The 18,460-nt window shown below is 43.0% G+C and overlaps 2 protein-coding genes across 2 annotated transcripts in view; one reads left to right on the forward strand and one right to left on the reverse strand.

The window, feature by feature from the left end:
- LOC308081790 (potassium voltage-gated channel subfamily B member 1-like) overlaps nucleotides 1-16,281 on the forward strand; it is a gene marked incomplete at both ends in the record, with an annotated part of 66,281 nt that extends 50,000 nt beyond the window's left edge. The window contains one exon of the mRNA XM_080423414.1: nucleotides 14,437-16,281. Coding sequence (XP_080279540.1) covers nucleotides 14,437-16,281 — 1,845 coding nt within the window. The remainder of the gene's footprint in view (nucleotides 1-14,436) is intronic.
- The window catches only part of LOC308082533 (AMP deaminase 2-like), a gene marked incomplete at its 5' end in the record, with an annotated part of 557,360 nt that overhangs the window by 354,523 nt on the left and 184,377 nt on the right, over nucleotides 1-18,460 (reverse strand). Inside the window, one exon of the transcript XR_013932932.1 lies at nucleotides 5,941-6,010. The remainder of the gene's footprint in view (nucleotides 1-5,940; nucleotides 6,011-18,460) is intronic.

Here is an 18,460-nt window from a genome sequence, read left to right on the forward strand (position 1 = left end):
TACTTTACACCACTGGTAGTGAGCAGCTACGGTAACTCTCTCCACGGCAGTACGGACACCCTACCAACCACCATGTCATCGGAATCCAGTGACATCTGCTTGGTTATGGTAAAACACTGAGCAGGGTCAACAGGCCGCGGAGGCGTATCACCACCAGAGAAGGGACGCATTAGTGAACGTTAATTAGCCGTCCAACCGACACCAGATCAGCAAAGAGAGAAAAAAAAAACAGGATCTTATCACTACCGTCCGCTCGCTGCTGCTGCTTGGCACGGCCCAGTATCAGGCTTCAAGGCCCTCGAGGTGCCACCGCGGTCAGGATGGTGGCACTTTGCACTCTGTCGCCATGGAGATGGAACAGGCCACATAAGTAAACATTGCAGAGTTTGTCTGCAATAAAAGCAGAGATTTTCCCCTCCTCAGCATGATGGCATAATAAGGTCTCAGAGTTCACTGACTCACTCTATTTATTCTGAAAAGAAATGCCTGTGACTGTATCTAACAGAGGAATTTTACTGGGGGATGCAACAGTTAATCAAACTAAATCGATTTAATCCGGGGGTCTTTAAAGTTTTTCAGGCCAAGGACCGCTTAGCTGAGAGAGACATTAAGCAGGGACCCCCCTGTCATAACTCTGAGGACCCCCCAGGGGTCACGGACCCCCGGTTGAAGACCCCTGATTTAATACATAATTTATTTTTAAATGACCCATTAATTTTAATAATATGTGATTCACAAAAATACTGAAAATAGAATTCTTCAAGCTGAATCAGTTGTCATGGTTACAATAAATGGTGGGCCCACCACTTTGGGGCCCTGTCAGATCATTTTAGTTCTGAGACAAACCGGAGGAGTCACTCTATTCTAAGCTTGTAGACTTGCTTGAAAACATATTAAACAGACAAGCCACTCATTCCAGGAAAGGCTGGTACATGTAACTGTCTGTTATGAGGCATGCATTATCTTCCCTCTCAAATGAAGACATCGCTCATGCCTGACCTATACACTAAAAAGAATAAATGGAAACAAAAAGGAATTTGGAGTTGTCATTTTCTACTATACACAGCACAAAAACTGGAGCCTCAGTGGTGATCCAGCATGTCATGTTCTCTCTCTCTCTCTCTCTCTCTCTCTCTCTCTCTCTGAGAGAGAGAGAGAGAGAGAGAGAGAGAGAGAGAGAGAGAGAGAGCCTGCTAGCGCTGCTGTCACTTTCAGAGAGTGAGCAAAGACAAAGAGACAGCTGTAAAGTTTCAACGAGACACAGAAGCGAGAACAAAGCCAGCGGATTTCAAACACTTGTCAGATTTCCAGCTTGAGAGTGATGCATCTTTCCTAAGTGGAGATATGCGAGCGCACTGCTGAGCCGTACGGGCGTGGTCGACCGACGGGGTGCTGTGTTTCAACAATCACATATCAGAATCGCATCTGAGAGATCACAGATGCTGTATTCATTCCATTATAGTCAAGGCTCAACCATTGCAATCTGTCTGTTATCCCAGCATGGCCTGGAGGAGGAAAGCCTTCCTTTATACTGAGGGCTCTGCACAGGCAACCAACTCATACATACACCTTACGTAGGCCAATGGTGGAAAGTACTGGGGGCGGCTTCACACTGGGTCCGTTTGCATTCGAATCGTTCCCGAGAACGAATGGCCTCTACTAGCTGGCCTGCATTCACATTGGCCAAGATCCTTGCGCACCAGAGAACACTTGCATATATACCCCCGATCCTATAGGTGGCGGCATGCACATAGTGTTTCCCCTGTGGACACAGACGTCATCAACTATGCGACAATGTTTGTGCTGGTCGCGCATAAATATAGGGTTGCGGCTGGGGAGTGAGTCAACGCAGTGAGCGCACAGAAGTCAAGGCACAGACTGCTGTGTTGTTGACGGACAACGGATGTACGCTTATGAGAAACAACACAAATAAAACCTGGTGAAACACTTGTGTGCATTAGCGCAAGATGAGGATACAGGAAACATTCAGTCTAAATGTCCAGTTTGCTAACCTTCACAACTACTACTACTTTTGTATTTGAAACTTTACATTTCTCTAAATATTATAAACTTTCACGACAGCTTAAGTACAAAAATATATCATTTATGAAAAGGCAACTATAGTAGCCTATACAGTGAAGTCGGACTGAATTGTACTTCCATGTACTGTTTCTCATGTCTCATGTCTAAATAAAGTACATCAATCCAACGTCTTTTCTTTTTTTACTCTCTTGGTGTGGGGATTATCTGGCACATGTATCTGTTATGAAAGAGAAATTGCATCATGAGTGAAACGGCTATAGTCCTTGGGAAACCATAAACCTACGTAGGCCTACATCTAAATGAGTTACCATATTTACTTACAAATTTCAAATTACAAAGCCTTATAAGCTATATATTTCTGGGATGCATAGTAGCGGAGTTTCAAGATGGCGGCGAGCTAGGCGGACGTGTATCTCTCCGCTCCGTAGGCTCGTTAAAATTGTGTAACAAAAGAAACAGAATAAAATGGAAAAGTGAGCAACTATACTATTATAAGTTTCCAGATGAACAGAACATCAAGAAGACTTCGTGGGAAGAACCAGCCTAAATTAAACTTCAGCTCCACTTCACCAAACACCAAGGAAGCTGACGCTAGCAACATGGCCTCTGGAACGGCGGAGAAATCGGGAGAAGAGCTGGGCCGCAGTAATGCACCAGTACTCGAGGCTATCAAGAATATGAAGTCCGAATTCTCCGACAAGTTTGACTCTGTAATGTCGGCGATTGAAGGAATAAAGAAGGAGGTCGGGGAATGTACAGAACGTGTCAAATGTGCGGAGACTCGCATCTCTAGCACCGAGGACATTGTTGCTGAATTACAGACCAAGATCCTGAACCTCGAAAGAAAATACATGGAAATGGAGATTAAATTAATCGATTTTGAAAATAGGGCCAGAAGATCCAATTTGAGATTGGTAAATCTACCAGAAAAGGCAGAAGGTTCCGATGCATGTGCCTTTCTCGAAGCGTGGTTACCTCAAACATTGGGGTTAGCATCGAAGCTAGCCGTGGAAAGAGCTCACAGGATCGGCCAAAGAAAGGACGACAATGCTCCCCCGAGAACCTTGATTATGAAGTTTCTGGACTACAGAGACAAGGAGAAGGTGATCGCGGCAGCCAGAGCCAAAGCCCAAGTCCTGTACGACGGCAAGACGGTCAGATTCTACCCGGACCTGGCGCTTGAGGTGCGGAAGAAACAGAAAGAATTCGACTCGGTACGTCAACAACTCCGTGATATCCCTGGGATTCGTCAAGGCATGTTATACCCAGCAAAATTGTTGATAACATACAAAGACAAAACCCAAGCCTTTGACAAACCAGAGGACGTGAAAGACTTTATCCGACGCATCAAGGGAAAGGAGAGGTCTTCGACGCCATCACAGGGTCCTTCACCTGCGAGGGACACTTCGTCATCACCAACCGGGAGAGGCCTACTGCACACTCCCGCACCGGAGAAGGCTGCGACGCGGTCGCCAGGACCATCACCTACAGGGGCTACTGCATCGTCACCAGCCGGGAGAGGCCTACTGCTCACGGCCGCACCGGCATCCGCGTCGGAGCTGGAGCCGGAGGAGGTGTGAGGAGGAGAGGTATGCTAGCTGGCTATTCTGAAGCAGCTAATACACGGGGCACGGGACTTTGTATACAATAACCTATCTTAAACTTGCTTAGGTCACAATCGTGCTAGGCACGCGATATAGGGATGCATAGTAGCTGAAACTCCACAAGATATCCACAAGATATACTATATATATATATATATATATATATATATATATATATATTGTTGCTGTCCTTATATGGCCGTGACACAGCCTCTCTTTCTATCTCTCGCGCTCTCATTCTTTTTCTGTATGTAATGTTTTATATAATAAAAAAAAAAGTTTTATATATAAATATTGCGGGTTTTAGCGCATCATCCCGCGGGTTCATTTGGTCATTTAATGATAAAATTAACCCGCGGGATGATGCGGTACTAAATCTTTCATCATCCCGCGGGTTCATTTTATAATTTAATGATGAAATTAACCCGCGGGATGCGGCGGGAGTAAATGTTAAATGAACCCGTGGGATGACGCGGGACAGAATGGGATTTAATTTTTTCTTGCGGGAGGGAGCGGCGGTCAGTAATTAACTGCGGGATCCGGCCATGGTTGAACCCCTGTGGATTGATCTGCGACGTGTTTTTGTTGACTGTTTTTGTCGAGTTTATATACCGTCACCTATTACAAATAGCGGGCCACTTCCGTCTAACGGTACGCTTGCTTTCACATTGCAGCGTACCGTACCCAAATACGCATGATCCAGATCCGAGACTGTCTCCGGAGGTGGTTTCGGGAACGGAACGGTGATCCGTTTCGGGGAACGATACGCAACATTCACACTAGCGCGACACCTGCCAAGCGGTCTGGAGTGCGCACCCGAGACCATAGTGTGAAGAGTACTTCCAATTTTCAATACTTTTACTTCTACTCCACTGCATCTCAGAGGCAAATATTGTACTTTTTACTCCACTACAATTATTTAAAAACTTTAATTACTTGTTCCTTTGTAGGTTTGAATTATTTTTACAAAACATACATTAACCACTTCAGCCCTATTTAAACTTTGGCTATTTGAAAATAGTCGATCTACAAGCTCACAACGTGTCGGAGCTTGTAGATCTGCAATTTTCTAAAGATCTTAATACATTGTATACATTATGATACCTTGTGAAACGGGACACTCTGCATAATACTGCATAGAGTAGAGTAATCTGCATAGAGTACTTCTACTTTTTTGATGCCATTACTTTTGTACTTTTACTCAAGTACATTTTTTATTCCAGACTTTCACTTGTAACAGAGTATTGCAGTATTGATACTTTTACTTGAGTAAAAAATGTAAGTACCTTTTCCAGCATTCATGGAGTACTTGCTGTACTAAAGGTACAAGTGTTCTGCAAATGAACCTTGTGGCACACATTCCCCCAATGTGCACCCATTTACAGCAGATGGTCCAGATGCTTCTGTGAGCGAGAGGGTTTCCGGTCACTAGAGGAAAGGGTGGCAACCACAGATGTTTTAGTAGGGGACCCTGGCATGCAGGCTGGCCCGTATTGCCTCGCAACGCCGGACCAGTCTGTGTCAGCCCTGCAAGCCCCAGTCCATCTATCTCTCTGTCAGTCAGTCCCCCCCCCCACCCCCCCACTCTTCAAACGACTAGGACAGGCCCAAGCTCCCCAAAGCCAGTTTCCAAAAAGGTTGGACAGGATGGAGGGTGAGTTGGAACGACCCAAATAAGGTTGAGGTCACATCTGTGCGGTAGGCGGGAGGTCCTGTTAGGTTGGAGAGATGCCTAATGTCCCCTTGGTTTCACATTCAGAACCAGAGAGAAGACTTCTAGGGCATACTAGGCAGTGTTGATTTCGTCGACTAAAACTATGACGAAAAACGTTCGTCAACCTCCTTTTTTCACTGACGAAAACGAAATAAAAACTAAGCTACGATGACTAAAACTAAAACTAAATATATTGACAATTTCGTCAACAAATAAAAACTAGACTAAAATGTTAGGGAGGGACGAGTGGAGAAGAGATCCAGTAGAACTAAAAGACAAGTCATTTTATGCGCTCGGGTGTTGCTCTCTGAAAATAGCAGATCTACAAGCTCACAACGCGTCGCAGCGTGACACGTCAAGAACTTTCAAGATATAAAAAAAAACAGATCTACAAGATCACAACGCATCGCAACATGTTGCGAGCTTGTAGATCGTCTATTTTCAGCATGCAAAAAGTGTAAAAATCAGCCATTACGACGGCATCAAAACCGACAAAATACATTTTAGTCGACTAAATCAACTGTAGATTTAGTCGACTATAATCTTATGATATCTACTCGACTAAAACTGGACAAAAACTAAAACATTTCAGATGATTAAAATATGACTAAAACTAAATGGAATTTTATTCAAAAGACTATGACTAAAACTGAATCAAAATACAGATGCTGTCAAAATCAACACTGATACTAGGGCATTTTAGAAAATAAGAACTCTTCATTTATTTAAAAAAGAAAATCACTGGTGTTGTAAAAAAAAGAATGAATTCTTACTATTTGACTTCAAGATAGACTTTTATCTGGTTCTGTTTTGTTTGGCCCTTTGTGCTTCGAGAAAATTGTGATTTGAAATTTGAAAATAGGCGATCTACAATATTATATCTTGAAAGTTCTTGAAAAGTTTTGAATATTTTGGAAACATTTTATCAACATACATCTTGTATTAGTCCGGGCATTTCGGGCCATATTTTGATGGAATCGTGCACTTTACGATAAAAGCATGACATTTGGCACACAGTTAGGGCATGCCATAAGGAACATTTTTCAAGATCCTAGGTGGTCTAGCACCTTAGTTATTGGTAAAATAACAGCAGATGGAGGCCATTTTGGAAAATGGCTGCCATGGTTACCACAGGACAAATCTGCGATGGCCCAATAGCCAAAAATGTTCCTTATGGCATGCCCTAACTGTGTGCCAAATTTCATGCTTTTATCGTAAAGTGCACGATTCCATCAAAATATGGCCCGAAACGCCCGGGCTATATGGGGGTCCGTGACACAAAATATTTTCCGATGGTGGTCGGCGGCCAAATGCTTTTTTCATGCCAAATTATTTTGGCATGAAAAAGTTTGAGAACCTCCCATTTAGCCTTGTTAAAAGTGATGTTGGACTTTTGTAGAAGTGTGGGTTGTACAGTATAGCTGGACATGAAGATATAAGTCCAAATATTATCCACCATCTTTATCTGTCTCTATCATTGTATGGTGCAACAGGTAATAGAATCACCCTTTTATAGCTTGTAAATGAATTCAAACAAAGCGGCTACTGCCAATATATAATTGTATATGCCTATTTCACCTACTGTGCTAACATATACCTTGGTCACTAATAGTGACCTTCAATCTTCGAGAACTTCCATCAAAGTATAAACATAGTTTAGTTTAGCTTTACCAGAATAGTACAAATTAGTTTTTTGTTTGTTTTGTTTTTACATTAACTGGCAGAATCTGCTTGTGTTCCTTTGTAAAATATACATTTGAATAAATCAATTATTTTTGGTGAAAAACAAGGTCATACAACAAAGTATTAACTATTTTCAAAAACATTTTCAAATAGTTCAAATAGCCAATCTACAAGCTCACAACGTGTCGATGTAGATCGGCTAGTTGAACTATTTGAATTTTTTCTTTTAAATAGTAAAAAATGGCAAAGAAGTTCAGGGATAATGGGTAAGGCACCGGCGAAAATAGGGCCCTTACTCTCTTTTCCTGCACTTCCTGAGTTTATCCTCATTGCTACAACTTCAACTTCTTTGTAATGATGATGGAGACAAATACTCCTCATTATCCAAGATGGTAATTGTTTGCAGTGATGGGACAGGAGGAGGGAAAGTAAACAGGCTGGTGGATAGGTTTACACCTGAGTCCGTGTCTTTCTGTTTCCCTGGTGAAGGAAGTGTTTACGCTTCTACATTGCTCTCCTTTTCTCCAGTGAGGAAATAGATTCTCTACTCTCTGTTTTTTCCATCTGGGGCCTGGCTGGGCAACTCCATTCATCTCTCTTCCACTGCACCGTGTGCAATAAAAACAAAAACACAGAGTCACCGGCATCGTGCAGTGGAAGCGACACCAAATCCGCCCCATAACAAGCTCTGGAACAGGAAGGTCAGCTGTTATAGCACTGAGGGCCAGCAAACATTTATTGGCAAATCATACTGGTGCCATAACAGGATTAAAGAAACCATCTGTGCCCAATCTGCCCAATGAGTCACTGTGTGTGTGTGTGTGTGTGTGTGTGTGTGTGTGTGTGTGTGTGTGTGTGTGTGTGTGTGTGTGTGTGTGTGTGTGTGTGTGTGTGTGTGTGTGTGTGTGTGTGTGTGTGTGTGTGTGTGTGTGTGTGAGGGTGTAATTCCCTCCATAGACCAGCTCAGGTGGTGAAAAGGACTCATCCACTTATAAGCCTTTAATTTACACCATGCATCTCACTGTTAGATGGATCATCATCAGTTATTGTCAGTTAGCGACACTATCATCGTGTTTTCCTAATTCCTTATAATTAAGTTTTTATTCTGTTTTCGGTTTTGTGAAACGACTTTGAGTAATCAGAAAAGCGTTTAGCGCTATGTAAATTGTATGTTATCATTATTATTATTATACAGCATCACATACATTAACCACTTTCACCCTGTCATCCCTGCTTTGGGCATGTCATTATAGTGCCTAGAACCTCCTAGTGTCGCCAACTGCTGCAACGTCTCAACTTTCCTGGCATTGGTCGGACCGATGGCGTGGATCCATGCACGTTGTAGGTTGCACTGTAAATGCAGCATGCATGGATCTGCGTAGTCGGTCTGGCGAGTGCCAGGCTAACCCTAACCCCCTAACTAGCACTGTCTCTAACTCCCCTCAAGAGACAGTGGGGGCTGAATCATGCCATCTTTTCTTTTTTTTTTTCTTTTTTTCTTTTTTTTAATAGGTAAACTCGACTAGTCGGCTACCACTGGGTCAAATTAGTCGACCAGTAAAAATCTCTAGTCGTGGAAGCCCTAGGCCGGGGCCTGATCAGCCTCAGTCGGGTCGCCTGGAGGAGGGTGTCTGTTGCAAAACCCGAAACACCCAGTGACTCCAGGAAAAGTGCATCAGTCGATGTTTTATTGACTAGGAGAATATTTTCAAAAGATTTTAATCATAAAATAAATATCGACACATAGTGAGCTTGTAGGTTGGCTTTAAGTGGATAATAAACACCCCACATGGCACAGCCCATTACTCTGGCCCTGGAGAAATTGATACATTAAATAAAAATGTACAAACTTCCTCATGAAACCCCAAAAGCAGTGGTGTATTTGGAGGTATTTTTTTACTTTACTGGATTATTTTCAATTTTCAGTACTTTTACTTCTACTCCACTACATCTCAGCGGCAAATATTGTACTTTTATTCCACTACAATTATATGAAAACTTTCGTTACTAGTTACTTTGTAGATTTGGATTATTATTACAAAATATATACAAAATATATACAGTAACCACCATATACAGTAAGCCCTATATACATTTCGGCCATTTGAAAATAACCGATCTACAAGCTCACAATGCGTCGCGATGCGACGCATTGTGAGCTTGTAGATCTGCTATTTTCAAAAGATATCGATACATTTTGAAAACTTGAAATTTCTCATAATGAGTATGTTTACTTTTGGTACTGTAAGCACATTTTCAATGTGCTTATACCAATACCAATACTTTTTGTGCTTTTACTCAAGTATTTTTTTAAATTCTGGACTTTTACTGTGTTGTCGGACGGCATGAGGTAATCGTGTTCCTCTTCTCTAAAGACTCAGGAAGCACCATGGTGCTCAAGGCAGAAGGCGGTGCGGGCTACGGGGAGGGTCCTGAAAGTGAGTGACAGGTGCGTCACTCCCGTTTTTTAGAATCCGCTGGCTGCAAAAAACTGTGGCTGCGCAAAACCTGCGTTTAACAGCACCCGACCATGTTTTGGTGGGAGCGCGCCCTAACAGAGTAACATGAGTATTTTATATAGTGGTATTGCTGCTTTTACTTAAAGTAATACTAGGTAACGTTTTCAACAAAACTAAAGTTAAATTGTATATCTTTTGCGAGTGGCAAAAGTTTCACAACACCCACTCCGTGAATTTCACCCCCGGAAGCCTTTTATTTATATATTTTCTATTGAACGTGTACGGGGGGGACTTTCCCGGGAAAATGACGTTCCTGGCCAACGTCATGACGTCGTGGCCGACGTCCTCAGGAACTACCGCAACGGTTTCCTGTTTGGCCAGGAACTACCGCGCTATTAACAAAAAGGAACCTCACGCTGATTTTAAGATAATGTAGGATTGGAAGATCGAAAAAGAACAGAAAAAGAAAGCACAGCTCATGGTAACTAATGCTCCACTGGCTAAGAGAAACGATCCGTAGATAGTATAAAACAATTAAAAGATCGCTTTTTGAAACGCTTCCGGCTTCCGGTGAAAACGAATGGAATTCTGGGTAATCGAGGACTAGGGAAATTGTATGCAGTGACGGTAGTGACCAGCAGAGGTTGCTAAAAATCGTTATTTGTGATTCTGCATTGTGCAACTTTAAGTAAAATATCTGAGTACTTCTTCCACCACTGCTGCTCAGGCTCCCCAAACAGCTGATAGTAAAACTGGGTGTGTAGCCAGGCGGGTACAAGGTTTGATTCAGGGGAGAAGGTGATTAATCACAACTGTCTGCACAGGTTGTGATTTGGGCCTTTATGGGTGACATGCAAAACTTGTGAAAGTTTGAATGGTTACATTCTCAGGGGATACTATCACAGAATTAAATACTTCAATCCTCAATAATAGTTAATACCCATTAAGACCGGGAACGCATCTGTCATTTTAAGATTTCTTTGGCTATTCAAAAATAGCAGATATACAAGCTCATAGCACGGCACCGAGTTCCGTGCTTTGAGCTTGTAGATCTACTATTTTTTGAAAAAAATCATGAAAATGTGTGCAAATCCTTGAATATATAGCCGATCTACAAGCTCACAACGTGTCGCACCGCGATTTAAAGTAAATAAATGAATACATCGTTGACAGCAACATTCTTCCGTAACGTGGTCTAAGACACAGGGCTATAACCTTGAGAGGCAACATGAAAACTGGGCAACGTCGCCAGCTTTGTTGTCCTTCACGCCCCACTGAGCTCACGCTCGCTCACCTCTTTTTTCAGGACAGGAGGATATAGCTTTGCACTTCAGGAAGATATTAAATATTCACCCTGGACTATGGGAAAGGGAGGCTCAGGGGCTAATTACCAAGAGTGTGTGGGTGGTGTGTGCACATGTATGCCTTAGTCCAGTGCTTCTCAAAGTGGGGCCCAAGGGATCCTATTTTTGAACATATTTCTTTTATCTTGAAAGTATAGGAACATTTTGAATAATTGTGAATTTTGTTTAACACAACTCTTCTCGTCTGGGACAAAACATTTTCAGATGCCGTGGCGATTTAAGCTCAATTTGGGGGTCCTTTACATGAAAACGTTTGAGAACAACTGCCTTAGTCTGTGTGCATTAGTGGCTTCCCTTCTTTTTGTATATATATATTTGTTAGGGCTTTTCTGCCTTTATTTTGATAGTATAGTGGAGAGTGACAGGAAATGGAGAGAGAGAGACAGGGAGTGACACACAGCAAATCCCATGTGCCTTGATCCATCAATGGCCATGTAATTAGAAAATCACGGTCCTTTAAGTTGTATTTTTCTTTTCACTGTGATTGATTTGACTGTATACTGTACACACTCCTGTCATGGTCACTGAAGACAACAGATTATATAGCCTGGCACGAAACGATAATGTGCTGAGCCCATTATGTTGTAAACATGGCACTGTGGATTAGGAAGGCTGACTGTGTCACATCCTACTGTATTCTATTCTTCTTCCACTAGCCTACAACACCAAGGTCAAAGTGGTGAGTGTGTGTGTGTTCCGGGGCCAGTGGACAGTGGGATTATTCCATCGCACCAATAAGCAGACATAAGCCAATTAACACTGGCCAGATGACTACCTACGCATACTGTACACCTTGGCCTTTGGGAGATGAAGTAGACTAGGTAGAGACATCCGGTCGGGGGGGGGTGGGGGGGGGGGGGGATGCCACTCCTGACTAAGGCATTTCAAACTCAGAGCAAAGCAGTTCAGTGTATAAAAGGGCAGACGAAATTTTAAACTCAATCAGAGCCTTCCCTTAAAATAGCCTGCCTCCGGTCTGGATCCCCAGAGATCTGAAGTGATGGATGAACTCGGTGAAACGCAACCCATTAGAAGCAGATTTCCCTGCTATGAAATAATCGCACCAGAGAGACTTACAACAACAAATGTCAGTTGGAAGCAATAACACGGCCCTTAAAAGTAACAGGGAAAAGTCACGGAGTCGTTTGCAGCTCCTGTGTGTGCCGCTTCCAGTGGACTCTTGATTCGGGGTCAGTTACATCACCACAGAAACCCTTAAAGACCTGACGTGGTTGTGAAACAGAACATGTACACCAGCTCTGCAGCCAGCCAGTGGTTGATTAAGGCAAGGATGAGCTGTTGACTTTCTGAGCGTTCTGCATTCTAAAAACGTGGACCCTTTCAGTGGAAACCACATGCATCAGATCATGTTTAATGTAGCCTGACGCATGGCTAATGAATCGTGCAAAATACGAAAGACGGCGTTGAAACCGACCCCAGGTGTGACACGATGAGTGTGCTAACTGTTGAGGGGCGATTGAGGCATGACTGGCTCCACCTTCATAGTCACTTCTCTCTCGTGTACAACTACAACTACATACCTTTTCACTTCCAGGCAGTTTGCCAAACCCAGCCAGCCAGAGAGGGGATTGTATGGGATATGGACTTCCCAGGGCTCTATTAACACCCTGGGAAGGAAAACGTTACAGGACCGCAGTGAATGTAGCAGAAACCTCTGGATTTTGCAGATGTGCAACTGCTAGGTGTGTGTGCACGTGCACATGCACACGTGCACATATCATATCAATATAATATGATAATTACATACGTTGCTGTAACAAAAATAGTGATGTGTAATTGTTAATTATTTAAAGGGTAGAAATAGTGTCTTTGTTTCAATGATTGATTATTATGCAATTATTTTTCTGTTGTATATAGCTTTTTTAAAGCAAGAAGGGTAGACATAAGCTAAAGCTTCAGCCTACATCTTTTCTGTCTAGCAGTCTTGTGCTGCTTTGTTTTTGTTTTTAATTGTACGAAATGTCATATGTGTACATGGCTTATGACCGAAATAAACTTTAACTAACTAACTAAATATGTGAGTGTTTTTCAGTAAAATAGGAATTGAATATGGATCTATGCATAATGAGGGCGCAAACCTACAGTACAGACAGACTGGGAAGAAGAGAGGAGAGAAGTGTGTGTGTGTGTGTGTGTGTGTGTGTGTGTGTGTGTGTGTGTGTGTGTGTGTGTGTGTGTGTGTGTGTGTGTGTGTGTGTGTGTGTGTGTGTGTGCGTATGTGTGTGTGTGTGTGTGTGTGTGTGTGTGTGTGTGTGTGTGTGTGTGTGTGTGTGTGTGTGTGTGTGTGTGTGCGTGTGTGTGTGAGTGTGTGCGTGTGTGTGCGTGTGTGTGTAATTGTGTTGAGACAGAATACAATGCTACCTCGGTGCCAAGCTCAGATCTCGTTTTCCGTTACTTCGTCATTAGCTGTTAATGACTGGCTGTATGACGTCATGGGACAGCCCTGTCCTACTTCCTGTTTGCATACATAAGCAGTGACACCGGAGATGAATACCTCCTCTGGTCTGCTCTGCCTGGTGGAAGACATGCACGTGGAGGCGGCGTGCTTTCGAATCACACCGCACTCTATCCAAAGTGCCTTTTAGATCGCCTTTTAAAACACCATTCTGTTTGCTATCTATCTATAGCGATTACAACGCAATTATTACATTTCATAATATTAGTTAGTTCTTTTAGATCGCCTCCACCATTCTGTTTGCTGCTGCTTTTAACAGTTATTTCCCCCCTTTCTCTTCTGGATGATTTTCCGATGAATGGAGGTTTAATTCAACTGTTTACTGTAACTGTACTTCTTTTTTTTCTTCGATTTCTACTTGTTTATTTGCATAGTATTGTATATATAGCACTATGGCTTGTTTCCCATTGGGGTCCTTTAAATAAACGAGAAGAATACAAATATATCTAATATTATTAAATATAGGTGTTTTAAAAGGCGATCAGAAAGGGGGGAAATAATAACTGTTAAAAGCAGCAGCAAACAGAATGGTGTTTCAAAAGGCGATCTAAGAGGCACTTCGGATAGAGTGCGGTGTGATTCGAAAGCACGCGTGGAGACACACCCATGCACACATACTTGTGTACATGTTAGCGTAGTAGGGCAGGCACTGTGGCGCCAATGGCCTAGTGGTTAAGGCGCGTACCACATAGGCTCTAATGTAGTCTGACAGCGAGTCGCGGGTTTGATTCCCGAGCCATGACAGCCTTCGCTGTGTGTCACTCCCTGTCTCTCTCTCTCTCCCTGTTTCCTGTCACTCTCCACTATACTATCAAAATAAAGGCAGAAAAGCCCTAAATATATATATATATATATATTATGTTCAGGCTGCTATGCGGCCTTCAAATCTAGTTTAAAGTTGTCTCCATATATGGGCATGTTACATTTGTGATGCCCACTGTCCACCTTCCTCCCACCCTCAACAAGGCAGTTTTAATATAGGTGTGCACATGTACAGTGACAAAAAAATACCCCAAAGGAGTGGGGGACATGCATTTTTCCAATAATTTTCATGTCATAGTAATATGTGTGGTACTTTGGCTTTGTCTTACAGATCCTGGGCGTCCTCTCCATCCTCTTCATCATACTGTCCACCATTGCCTTGTCTCTGAACACCCTCCCAGAGCTGCAGACCACAGACGAGTTCGGTCAGGTCACAGACAACCCCAAACTGGCCCATGTGGAGGCCGTGTGCATCGCCTGGTTCACCATGGAATACCTGCTCCGCTTCCTGTCCTCGCCCAACAAGTGGAAGTTCTTCAAGGGTCCCCTGAACATCATCGACCTTCTGGCCATCCTGCCATACTACGTCACCATCTTCCTGACCGAATCCAACAAGAGCGTGCTGCAGTTCCAGAATGTCCGCCGCGTGGTGCAGATCTTCAGGATTATGCGTATCCTGAGAATCCTGAAGCTCGCTCGTCATTCCACGGGCCTCCAGTCTCTGGGTTTCACCCTAAGGAGGAGCTACAATGAACTGGGATTGCTTATCCTTTTCCTGGCCATGGGAATCATGATCTTCTCCAGCCTGGTCTTCTTTGCTGAGAAGGACGAGGACGACACCAAGTTCAAGAGCATTCCGGCCTCCTTCTGGTGGGCTACTATTACGATGACCACAGTAGGCTATGGAGACATCTACCCCAAAACTCTTCTAGGAAAGATAATCGGGGGTCTGTGCTGCATAGCCGGAGTACTGGTGATAGCCCTGCCTATCCCCATCATTGTGAACAACTTCTCTGAATTTTACAGGGAGCAAAAGAGGCAGGAGAAAGCCGTCAAAAGACGAGAGGCCCTTGAAAAGGCTAAGAGAAATGGTAGCATTGTCTCTATGAACATGAAAGATGTATTCACTGGTAAGGCAGAGTTTGTGGACATTTTGGTGGAGGACGGAGAAAAAAAGAAGGAGAAATTGCAAGGCAACCATATCCCTCCCGGTAACCAGAAGGAGATGCCCAAACATCCAATGATGGAGGCCATCCCTGCCAAGACCTTCCAACCCAGCTTCCAGGAGAAAGCCAGGCCCTCCAGCCCTCAGCATCTTAACGCACAAAAGCTGGAGGAGATGTACAACAAGATGTCTAAGGCCCAGTCCCAACCTGACCTCGACAAAGACAAACGGCCAGCTGCCAAAACAGTCGAAAAGGGAACCGAGATAGAGATGTTAAGCATCCCTGGTGAACCCATCACGAGAGCTGAACACATGAAAAGCATATCCAGCATTGACAGCTTCATCAGCTGCGCCGACTTCTCAGAGAGCAACCGCTATAGTCACAGCCCCGCCAGCAACATTTCAGGGAGGGTCAGCACCAATCCAGGCCTGGAGACAACACTGGAGAATGAACACGAGGGATCTCAAGGCACCACAACGCCTAAGACAGGGCGAGCCTCAAAGCATTCCGACAACCCTGGAGACAGCAGCAACCCGCCCAAAAGCCAATCACTCAAGGTTGACTACAGAGGCAGGGAGGCAGGTGGCCCCTCCCCACCTCGCCGTAGGAGGTCAGGAGCAGGAGTCGTCTCAGATAGTTCGTCACTCCAGAGCCCAGAAGTGTCCGTTTACACAACCGCCAGCAACAGGACGCCCAACAAAAGCATTGAGACCTTGCTTCCCGGCATCTTCACGTTCCACGACGCATCCATCAACAAGTTCATCGACGCCGACACCGATGAGGAAGATCACTTTCACGGTGATGGTTCGGGTGCCAACCCCTCCCAAAGACTTCTAGAAAAAGACAGCCCTAAAGTGAGCAGTAACCCCGGTCGCCAGCGAGGATCTAACCACATGGAGAGCCTTCAGAAGAGGCGGGCGAACACACTACCAGGGGGCGGGCAGGACAACCACGTGGCTCAGGAGTTGCAGTCGCTTCAGGGAGAGGAGAGGGAATGCTCTAACGTCTAAAATGACAGCATCCCATCCCTAGACAAAAGACAGAAAATGGGAGCCAGAAGGGTGAAGATCAAATCAGAAACAGTGAAGAAAGAAAAATGAAAATCCACACAAGGAGCTACAGTTTTTTCTCAAGATAATGAGTCCGATATTGTCATTATGATGACACCAAAAACACAAACAGATTTCAATTCAAAATGACAGAAGTCCTCTGTGAAATAAGTAAAAACATATCTATAGTATATCTATATCTATATATTTATATATATATGTGACAGATAGATAGATACACGATAGATAGATATACGATAGATACAGATATACTTCTTTCCTGTCCTCTTACCAGGGACCGAAAACATTCAATTTAGCCGATGAGCACTCTCTCATTACAGTCTGATGCCCACGTACGGAAATTCTGCCATTCTTAGATTTGATTTAGCACAGATTACTGTCTAGTGTTCGATGATGGCCCCTTGGGACATTCTCAAAGATCCTTTGGGGTCCCTTGAGAAACAACGGTACAGACTGGGTGGAATATACAATGGCACAGTATAGACAGACAGGCTGCAGGCAAACCACGCAAAGCAATGACATGCAGGACTGCAGAATGGTGGAAATAATTCAGCTGAGACAATACACATAAATACAGATAAAGCATTGTGTTTGGGGGAAATATAATCACTATACTTTCCATGTTTCTCCATCCGGAAAACTGGCCTTAGGTTATGTACTGGCATCCATGCTTTGTGTTTATGTTAATAGGTGTGCATGTCTGTGTACGTGCATGAATGTATGAGTGCAATAATTCATTTTCATATATATATATATATATATATATATATATATATATATATATATATATATATATATATATATATATAATTACATTTAACTATGCCCAACGTTATGCAGCCAGCCACTTGGTTGGATGCTGAGGGCAAAGACGAATGCCAGGCGATAATTTTGTTTATCACATACCGTAGCCTTATTCACTAACAAAGACAACGAGAAAATAGCATATGTTCACCACTTTAATTTAATAAAAACATTAACATTACTGTCAATGAGGAATTTCCCCCGGTGAACAAAATGGTAGTCGTGCTGGGATTTCCCTACAGTGTGGAGAGGGAGTTGGCAGAGGTCCTGCTGGCGGGCCTTGCCCATGTTGGTACACAGCCATTCTACGCACTGTTGACTGTTGGCCGCTAGCTTGTTTCCTCTCTATGTTTTGATTCTTAGGCACCCGTAAAAGTGTCTCCTCAGCCGTGAATTGTACCACACCATTGTGTGGTGGGGGTGTCTGCCGACGGATTTTAATCCATGCTTCACATGCCGAGTTCTTTCGTCAGAGTGCATGGTGATGCTTTAGCTGATACGGCCCTTTCTGTCCCTTTTATCGTTCCCATCAACCAGGGTAAATAAAGGCTGGGTATGTGATAAACACATATATTTCAATTTATATTCCTGATATTCTGTCTTCATCGTGAGATTATCAATTTTGTTCCGTTTTATTTAAAGCAAGTATAGCGTCATCATCATACTGTTTTTCGCTGCAGAGAATACATACAGTATTTAGACTTTAGAGAATACAGAGAAGCACTGTGATACTGTGCCCATTTCCTGGTATGACAGAGCACCTTAATGTGATCATTTTCTTTTGTAGTATTATTATTTATGTGTTCCACAGATTGGCAAAACAATCTGAGTTCAGTTTGGATCCGGAAGAGAGAAGAAAAAGAAAACGGTTTTGTATTGATTTCAATATTTTCTGAAATGTGTTCAGAGGAGTCGTCATTCCTTTAAAGGTTAATTTCTTGATGAGGTGTAAATTCATAAAGACTTAACAATCCTGTTGAGCATCGTTTCACCTGGAAAGACAATATCGAAAATCCCAACAGTTTTCTATGTTGATGTTCCAGATTTGTAGGAGTGTGAATAATGTACATGCATAATAAAAAATAGAAAGTTAGAAATACATTTATTGTACAAGGCAAAGAAAAAAACTCAAAAAAGTAAATATATTTTCAACATATTTTCTAAAGAGCTGACTCTTAGATGAATATATTATACTAGTCCCATAGTTTTACATTTAAAATGTGCTCTACGTTATGTTGATGGGGTTGCATTTATTAGAGAAAATGTAATAGATGAATTTGCATTGTTTGCTATTGTTTTAATTATTGTGAATGTA

This window comes from Gymnoscopelus braueri (assembly GCF_963280865.1).
Source record: "Gymnoscopelus braueri genome assembly, chromosome: 3".
Taxonomy (NCBI): domain Eukaryota; kingdom Metazoa; phylum Chordata; class Actinopteri; order Myctophiformes; family Myctophidae; genus Gymnoscopelus; species Gymnoscopelus braueri.